Below are 8,604 nucleotides of genomic sequence, written 5' to 3'. Positions count from 1 at the left end.
CCCTTCTGTGCCAGCTCTGCTCTGCCTTGTCTGCCACTGTGGTGTCCCCACCGTCCCTCCCTGTCTGCTGGCACAAGTGCAGCACCACCAAAAGCACGCYGGACCCGAAGCTGATAACATCATCATGCCTAAGCCATGGCCTCAAACTCCTTGCCCAGATCCATCCTGGAGAGTGGGARGAGCTGGAGAACAGCCCCATGAATAGCAGCACCTCTTCTTTCAATGCCACCAGAACAACGAGGAAAGGTTGAAGAGATCTGTTTTCCCGGCCAGCTCAGTCTGACAATGACTGGAAAGCTCTATCAGGGATGTGCAGCATGGGCAAATCCTTTACTGCCCTAATATATTCCATCTCCCCCTCTTCCTCTCTYCTATCTGTCCATTCCTCAGGCTCTTCTGCAGCCAAAAGCTCTCTATTSCCTTGCTTTATCCAACACATTCCCACTGGTATCCAGAAACAGAGCCAACACACAGGCTCCAGCACCTCTCCCCTAARCCCCCCTAGTTCTTGGGATTTATTGTGTGCATCCCATCAGCCCCAAACCAGGGGGGCAGGGTTTGCAAGCACCCCCAGTTCCTGCTGCCTATAAAAGCACGCAGAATGTGGGACAGCATCCACCACAGCCAAAAGAGGGAGGGGGCTGTCCCCAAATCTGCCTCTGACCCCTCCCAGATCAGCACTCGCCTGAAGACAGCAGTTTCTCTCAGCAAATCTGCAAGAGATTCTGCCGTGTACGAGCTTGGCTGGGTTTCAAAGCATAGCGAAACCTAAAATTCCCTGGGAAGGGATTCTATAAAAAAAAATAAAATAATCCCTTCAGCTGTACTGAAATGTACTGTTTTGGGAAACAAATCCAAACGCCTCGTTCCAATGTTGACTTTGAAAGTTTTATGTGATTTAGACCATATGACACCGCAAAATAAAGAGAAAAAAGGCATCTAGGAAGGAAAAAACAGATTTTTCTCCTGCTGAAATGCAGAGACAAGGCTTCTTAACACCATGCTGGAGGTTTATGTGGTTTGGGGCTTCTTTTTCTCACCCAAATCAAATTTTTGTAGAATCAAACATGGTTTCACAAMGCTGCTCCATCTCTCCTAACCGCATTCCCTTCCAAGGAAGGAGCCCGAGGGAGATTTGTGAAACCGCTGCTCCCTTCTCCCTCAGCCCTGGCTGCTCTCCCGCAGCTCTGCCATGAAGAAACACTCCCCAGGAACAAATATCACMMCTCCTCAAGAATAACTCGAGATACMTTCCTCCTCCCCAGCCTCCTACCATCAGCCCTGTGTGCTTGAGCTCTGTATTTTGGGCAGAAAGCCTCTTTAGCATATTTCCACCATGCCCAAGCACTGAGGCTGCAGCTTGGCAAAGAGGCTGGTGACTCCAGGTCCTCCCTGGTGACCTGTTCCCTGCRCTGTCACCCCTCTAAAGGCCCTGCTGCTCGTGGGGAGCACASCCCTGGACCTCCATCCATCTTCAGGAAGATGCCCAGAGAGGGAGTCACCCATGTGGGGACCCTTTTTTCTTGTGACAGCTGCCACACGCAGCCATGCCAGGCTCTGCTGTGCCCTTCTAAGCCTGGCTGGGCTCGGGGGGTCAGCGGGGTGGCRTTGGGGGGTCACTCACTCGATAGCAGGCATGTTTGGGGCGGACATGGGGCTGACTTCTTTGGCTTTCTGAAGGGCGTGCTTCTGGTTAAAGGCCTCCTCTTCCTCCTGCTCATCCTGCAGAGGGAGAAAAATGGGCATTGCTCAGTGGGTGCCGGGGTTCTGAGGGAAGGCTCGGCCATCGGGAGCGGCGAGGGATGCCCAGGGCCACCCTTGRTGCCAAAGCTCGAGGGATAAAGGGGAACCTTTATCCAGAGGTTTTTCCAGAGACCGATTTYACTTTCCCCGTGCTGTGGGGATGGAAGTTCTCCACCACGCCAGACCTTCCCGAAGGCGTCAGCGCTGCTTAAATAAATGAACCCAGCCCACTCCAGGCAAGAGCCGGGCTGAGCACGGTGGAACAACCCCAGACAGAGCAGATCAGCTCAACCCTCCCTTCCTCACAGCCGCAGGGGCTCGACAGGCATGCCCCCAGCGGGGTGGGAGGTAAGGCATCCGTGAATGACCCCGGCAGAGACCGGATTGCTTTAATGAGTGTGGTCGTGTCTCCGGAGCAAAGAATGTCATTAGGAGTCATTAGCGAGCATTCAGCCTTTTCAAAAACTCAGCGCTCTCCTAATTGATGCCGCTGGTGCCCGTGGGGCTCTCCCGTCCCAGAGGCAGCCCCTGGAAGTGCCAYCTGCACCCACCGGGGAGGACAGGGACCCCCGCACACAGCCCTCAAGATGCCCGGTTTGGGGTCAGATTTACACCGGTGTGGAAGCCTCCCAAGGAGCCTCAGGGGCATGAGTGATAGCACGGGCTCCACAAAATTCTGGGCACCACAAAATCACAGTTCTGCTCCAAAGAGTGGCAGCGACCCTCGCAGCTCTCTCCGACTCACCGTTMTCCAGATGGTGCCCCAACAATTTAGCATTCCCCAAATATTTCCCAGCATGGTCTTAAAAGCTGCTAAGCCCAATAAGCTTCTTAAGCACCAGCCTAAATTGCATCCTAAATCACATCCGCTGCCCTGCRGGCAGATAGGGAATAAATACTGACACCGCTGGAAAATGCTTCCCACTCCACATCTCMAGAGTGCTCAGCAGATAACAGTCAWCAGATCCCACCCAAAAGATGAGGGTTATCTCACCCTGACCAGTGCCAAATGAAACTGGGGAGTTTAAATGGAGAAACAGTTAAAGCTATGCGGGAAGCGTGGGTGTTCTGGAAAAACCAGCAGGTTTAAGCATTTTCCTAAATCAAAACCTTAATGGCTTTGCCCCCAGTCTCTCCACAGCAAAAGGAAGAGGAGCAGCAGGAACACACCTTGGTGAGCTCCTGAGCRTTGGCCAGGTTGTCCACGGCGATGGCCAAGAAGACGTTCAGCAGAGTATCTGAGAGCAGCTAAGGATGCACAAGCTGCGTGTTAAGGACATGTGTATCTGCAGCTCCCAGGGCAGGGCGGCCTTGAGGACTCCTCACCAGCTSAGCCCRAGGCACAAACTCCTCACCCATCCCRCAGAAACCACCCTCAGTGCACCTACACCCAGCTCCTCTGCCCCCAGAGAGGGTGGGGACTTGGGAATGTCTCCCCTTGAAAGCACAGCAGCCCGGTGGATACAGTTTCCAAAYAAGGTGAGGACGATGAAGTAGATGGAGGACCACATCCCCGAGCGCACGCCTCCCTGGGAGCGAATGCCGTTGTACATCACCTCATTCCAGTCCTCGCCTGTCAGGATCTGCAGGAAAATGAGGCAGCAGCTCTGTCACCTGCACCTTCCCATCACCTGGATCTATCCCACCTGCACCTTCCCATCACCCAGAGAGCCTTCTGGATCTATCCCACCTGCACCTTCCCATCACCTGGAGAGCCCTCTGGATCTATCCCACCTGCACCTTCCCATCACCTGGATCTATCCCCCTGGATCTATCCCACCTGCACTTTCCCATCACCTGGAGAGCTCTCTGGATCCATCCCACCTGCACCTTCCCATCACCTGGATCTATCTCCGACACAAGCATGGAGCCTCTGTGCAATGGATAACCCACGCTGCAGCTGCAGCACCAAGGGAGATCCCATCGGGCATTACTGAGGATTTAAAATCTCAGAGAAAGAGTTTTGGAACTCTTCATCTTCTGTAATAGAGGTGGAAGGTTTTCCATCTCTTCCCACCCACTTTGCCATGCAGGAGAGAGGGGAAGCGAGTTCAAGCTAACAGCTGAKAGAAGAGAACTGGTTTGGTGTAAAGAGCCCCTTCCTGCTGTGGGGAGGGAGCAGGTGGTCCCAAATCCCTTTGGCTGTRTGTCCTGGCAGCAAATCTCCTACCTGGAACACCGTCATGATGGCTGCAGGGAAGGTGTCAAAGTTGGCTGATGGAGTCCCATCCATGAAGTTAAACCTGGAAGGGGAACCAGGTGAACATTAAACAAGATGAAATACCAAGGTCACCAAACCCCTGACTGCTGTGCTGTCAGTTCCCTGGTGTTTAGAAGGACTTCCCACTCCAAAAAAAGTCTCCTGAGCATTTGGAGTCACAACCTCTAGGTCTCCTGGCCAGAAGGACCCACACAGCCCAAAGGCACCCCTCAAACGGGGATTTTTGTGTGGGAAGTACCTCCTCAAGTACCACTCTGAGGGGGAAAGCTACAATCCTGCTGGACCCCTAAAAAGGGTGTCTTCACTTGGCTTTAACACCAAGAAATTCCTGTTCCTCAGCCTTGAAACGACCTACCTGCCTCCAAACAGCTGCATTCCCAGAAGAGCAAACACTACAATGAAGAGGAACAGGAGGAAGAGCAGGCTGATAATAGATTTCATGGAGCTCATCAGCGAGACCACCAAATTCCTCAGGGATGCCCAGTACCTAGAAAACAGAGACATTGCTGGAGCACTGGCAGCAATGCTGACACCTCCAGCAGGAGAGCAAGACACTGGATCAGGGCTGCAGCCACACTCCAGGACAGAGGATGACGGGTGCTGACRGTGGGTACGCACTTGGTTATTTTAAATATCCGCAGGAGACGAAGGGCTCGCAGGACACTGATCCCAAAAGAGGTTCCTGGTCTGAATATAGCCCAAACCACTTCGAAGATGCTTCCCACTGTGACCTGAGAAGCAGACACAGCCATGAGTCAAAGACAGGCTCAGGACGGGAGCAGGAAAATGTAACATCCCTGAAGGTGAGGTATCTACCATCCTTTCCAAGATCTATTATCTCAGGCTGTCCCAGCAGAAAGGGCTCCCTGCCCACTGTGAGGACCATCCCGTTCTCCCCCTGCGTGCCCTGCACTGCAGACCCTGCCAAGCATCTCCCCCCACACCCCTGGGGCTGCTCACCCCGCAGTCGAAGCAGTTGAAGGAAGAATGGAAGTAGAGGCGTGGCCCCATCCCGTACATCTTCAAGGACATCTCCAGAAGGAAGAGCCCGAGAAACAGGAACTCTGCATAGTCTGAAAGACAAAACCCGAGCGTGCTGCCCTTGGGACACAGAGCCGTGTCCAGCTGACCATACAGCACAAAGCAGAGATGGGACAAGTCAAGGACCGTGCTGCATCCCCAAATTCAGGATTTGGGATGAGGAGCTAAACCATATGTAACAGAGCATCAAATCCATGAGTTTATTGTTCAGGGTAGCTGCACCAGTGTCCCGTGGGATTGAGGGGACCAGACAAGACATCACAGAGCAGAGCAGCTCTTTGGCATTAAACCACAGGGGCTGAGGAGCCTGCAAAGGCATCGAGCACACAGCTCTGTAGGGGAAAATTATCAACCTGGATTAAAATCATTGCGTGGCTGGAACCTGGCCAGGGAAACAGAGCCCAACAGCCAAGAGTTGTGAAAAGCCTCTCCAGCTATTTCATGAGCATTTAGCAGGCAAGAGCCYGGCTCTTCACCTTGCCCAGAAGATGCTTCTCACCACGACCAGCTGCCGKGCCACACCACGGCGTGCTGCGAGCCTGGCAGGCCTGAGCCTACTACTGCACATTTGGGTAGAGCTGCGGCTTGACAGAGACAGTTTCAAGGTGAGTAAGAATAACACAGCTGAGAAAGCAGCACTGTCCCCACTGCAGCAGCTCAGGAGTGAGACATGTGGGGCTGAGCGTGCTGCTCTGCAATAGCCCACATTACAGAGGTCCTGGCTGCAGCGCTTCTGAGACCTGGCYTGGTGCCCTGGCCCATGGTGGGCTCAGGGAGGCTCCAGTAACCCGTTTCAAGCCTGRGATTCCCTCACCATGATTTTAAAAAGTTTTAAAGATTTGAACCAGGGTGTTCTGCCATGGCCAGTCCCACCCCTGCAAATTCATGCCTTTCCAGCAATGACCGGTGCACATCCAAAAGTGGCTCTCCAGCAAGCTCTCCATCACCACAAAAGCACAATTTTGGGATAAACCCCACTGAGAATGGCAGTCTATTCCTCTCTTATGACAAACACATCAGACCTGAAGGACATGAAGCTAGCACAACACGTCCATGTTCACCCMCAGGGCTGGCACAGCTCTCACAKGGCCATGGGAAAAGCTGAATTAAATATCTGTACRTGGTCATGAATGGAGCTGAGGTCCYTTCTGGTGGGACTCATCCCTATGTGCCTTGAAAATGTGCTGCAGCCTCCAAGCACTGGAGAAAATAAGTTTTTTCCCTGCCCAGGCAGAACTACCCCAGCTACACCCAGCCCAGGGACTCACAGAGGAAGTGGGTGAGCCAGGCTGGCTGGTTGTGATGGACGATGGCCACGCAGGCGGTGTTGAGAGCCACCAGGCTCAGGACGATCCAGTAGAAGACCTGGGATTTCACCATGTGGCGCACGGAGATGCGCAGGAGCCGCTCCTTGTGCCGCAGGTAGGAGGCTCCGTCCACCCTGGCGCCTTTGAGCCCAGAGTGGCTCAAGGGGTTGCCTGAAGGAAAAGAAGGGAACAAGGAGTTGGATGCTCCAGCCTCTCCTGTGATATGAGACAGGATAGATGGCTCGTGGCCACTGATCTTATGGGGCCAAACTTGTCCGGAGAGTTTTTATGTGGCACAGGGGGCAGCAGGAARTTTGCTGCTGGATGAAAGATGGCTGGTCTGGGACAGTCTCCAGTGATGGGTGTGACTCTGGGAACCCAATCAGCTGGCAGAGGTTTGGGGAAAGCAAGATGCAGACTGCACTGACCCAAGGTTGGATGAAGAGGTCTTCTCTGCGCCAGCCTCCGCTCGCCCACGGAGGAGATGTCGACACAGTGCTCATCACCGGCGTCCGTCCGGTTCCGCTTGATGGTGGCTCGCCTGAGCACTGGGAAGGCAAGAGGAATGGCTGCTCGAGTCTCAGAGGCCCAACTCTGCCAGCAGCCAGCTCGTTTGACCAGGATCTGGCGATCAGCACTCGTGTCTGGTCACAGGACAGAGTGACCCAGGTGATCCTAGTCCGGAGCTATCCCTTGTGTGGGATCAGACACTGCCCAGCCTCTGCATTCTCTCGGGGGTTCTGCTGCCAACCCACCTCCCCTCACCCCTCTCTAGGGCTGCAGACCCCACTGGGCCTCCCCGACATCCCATCTCAGCCTCCAGCTGTAGGCAGGGCAGGCAGATTTTAAGRGCATTGCTGGTCTTACCATCTAAGGCTGAGGTCCCCGAATTTTTGTTCTCTTCAGCCAGCATGACTTCCTCTACGCAAAACACACAGTTCAGCATCAGGAGACAAGACACTGTCACACATTACTGTTCCTAAGAACTTTCCCCAGCCCAGAATCAGCTCTAGATTGCAAATTCTTATCAAGTATTGGTTGAGTGCCCAAAAGCAAATTCTGGAGAGTGGCAAGTGGCAGCTCCCAAACATTGCAACAGAAAGAAAAATTASTCAGCTCTTCTCCCTCCACTGTCATTAAACCCATTGAAGAGGCTGAACACTGTAGGCAGCTCTGGGGCTCAACAGCCCAGCCCAGGGTTAGAGCTGAGTCTGGTGCTCAAAGCTCATTTCGAGACACCCATCTTTCACGAGTCTGAGCGCTGGATGAAAGTGTAAATCTTCCCTTCCCGGAGCTGAGCGCACTGACCTGATTCCTACGAGGAGCAAGCAAGGACATGGGCTGTGGCAGTTTGGGAACCAACACCCACGGGCTGTCATGCCTGGTGTCAGGAGGAACTTCCTGGAACCTCCACCACCCCCAGCCCAGGGCCAGGAGTCCTGAGGTGGGAACCAGTGAGTGCATGCCCCTGCAGACAGCTCCAGGAGGAGATTTGACTGGAAAACCCCTCTCCCTCTTCTTTCCCACTGCAGGGGACTCCAGCAAACGCTGGGAGAAAGGAAACCATGGCAGGGAACAGCTGAGAGCTGTGCTGCTCACCACCTCCCTGGGGCTGTGCCGTGCCACATGTGCAGAACGTGACAATTTTGTGCCACAGAGCTTGAGGTTTCACCTGAGGCTGGTGATATCCTCGCTTCGGACCATCACAAGCTCATCCATGTGGGACACTTTGGAGCCCAAGGATTCTTTTCCATCCCCACCACCCCACATGACCAGCAGCCTGTGGTGCCCACCATCCCCCCAGATGTCCCCCAGGCCACCGTCCTTTACCCGCTTTGTCTATCCATGCCCGGTAGCCGTTGAGCTCCCGCTCAATCTGCTGCTGGCGCCGCAGCTTCATAAAGGCTCGGCGGTTCTCCACRCGCTCTCGCTCTTTGGCAAACTCCCTGGGGAAGGGCAGAAGGGAGGCGTGAGAGCAGGGCCGAGGGGCAGCGGGATGCCCAGGGGGCCGGGGAACCATGGCACAGAAAGCAGGGACCAAGGTGAGTGTTGGGGACGTGCATGGCCAAAGCATGACCAGGAGATGGGTGAATGAGAGAGGGGAAAAGGAGGATGGGATGGATGGATGGATGGATGGATGGATGGATGGATGGATGGATGGATGGATGGATGGATGGATGGATGGATGGATGGGCGGATGGATGAGGGATGGATGGATGGATGGATGGATGGATGGATGGATGGGCGGATGGATGGATGATGGATGGATGGATGGATGGATGGGTGGATGGA

General features: G+C 54.2%; 1 protein-coding gene across 1 annotated transcript in view; it reads right to left on the bottom strand.

Moving 5' to 3' along the window:
* The window catches only part of LOC130578691 (voltage-dependent R-type calcium channel subunit alpha-1E-like), a 79,343-nt gene that overhangs the window by 34,508 nt on the left and 36,231 nt on the right, over nt 1-8,604 (bottom strand). The window contains exons 7-17 of the mRNA XM_057374949.1: nt 8,143-8,258; nt 7,180-7,233; nt 6,741-6,860; nt 6,274-6,483; nt 4,925-5,037; nt 4,583-4,695; nt 4,320-4,451; nt 3,914-3,986; nt 3,209-3,326; nt 2,914-2,981; nt 1,625-1,722 (exon numbers count right to left, since the gene is read on the bottom strand). Of these exons, the coding sequence (XP_057230932.1) occupies nt 1,625-1,722; nt 2,914-2,981; nt 3,209-3,326; nt 3,914-3,986; nt 4,320-4,451; nt 4,583-4,695; nt 4,925-5,037; nt 6,274-6,483; nt 6,741-6,860; nt 7,180-7,233; nt 8,143-8,258 (1,215 nt within the window). The remainder of the gene's footprint in view (nt 1-1,624; nt 1,723-2,913; nt 2,982-3,208; nt 3,327-3,913; nt 3,987-4,319; nt 4,452-4,582; nt 4,696-4,924; nt 5,038-6,273; nt 6,484-6,740; nt 6,861-7,179; nt 7,234-8,142; nt 8,259-8,604) is intronic.

The sequence above is a fragment of the Malurus melanocephalus genome, unplaced genomic scaffold, assembly GCF_030028575.1.
Source record: "Malurus melanocephalus ecotype Western Australia unplaced genomic scaffold, MMel_1.1 scaffold_236, whole genome shotgun sequence".
In the NCBI taxonomy this organism is placed as follows: domain Eukaryota; kingdom Metazoa; phylum Chordata; class Aves; order Passeriformes; family Maluridae; genus Malurus; species Malurus melanocephalus.
Note: the sequence above shows the minus strand (reverse complement) of the source record. Positions and strands in the feature narration are given on the sequence as shown.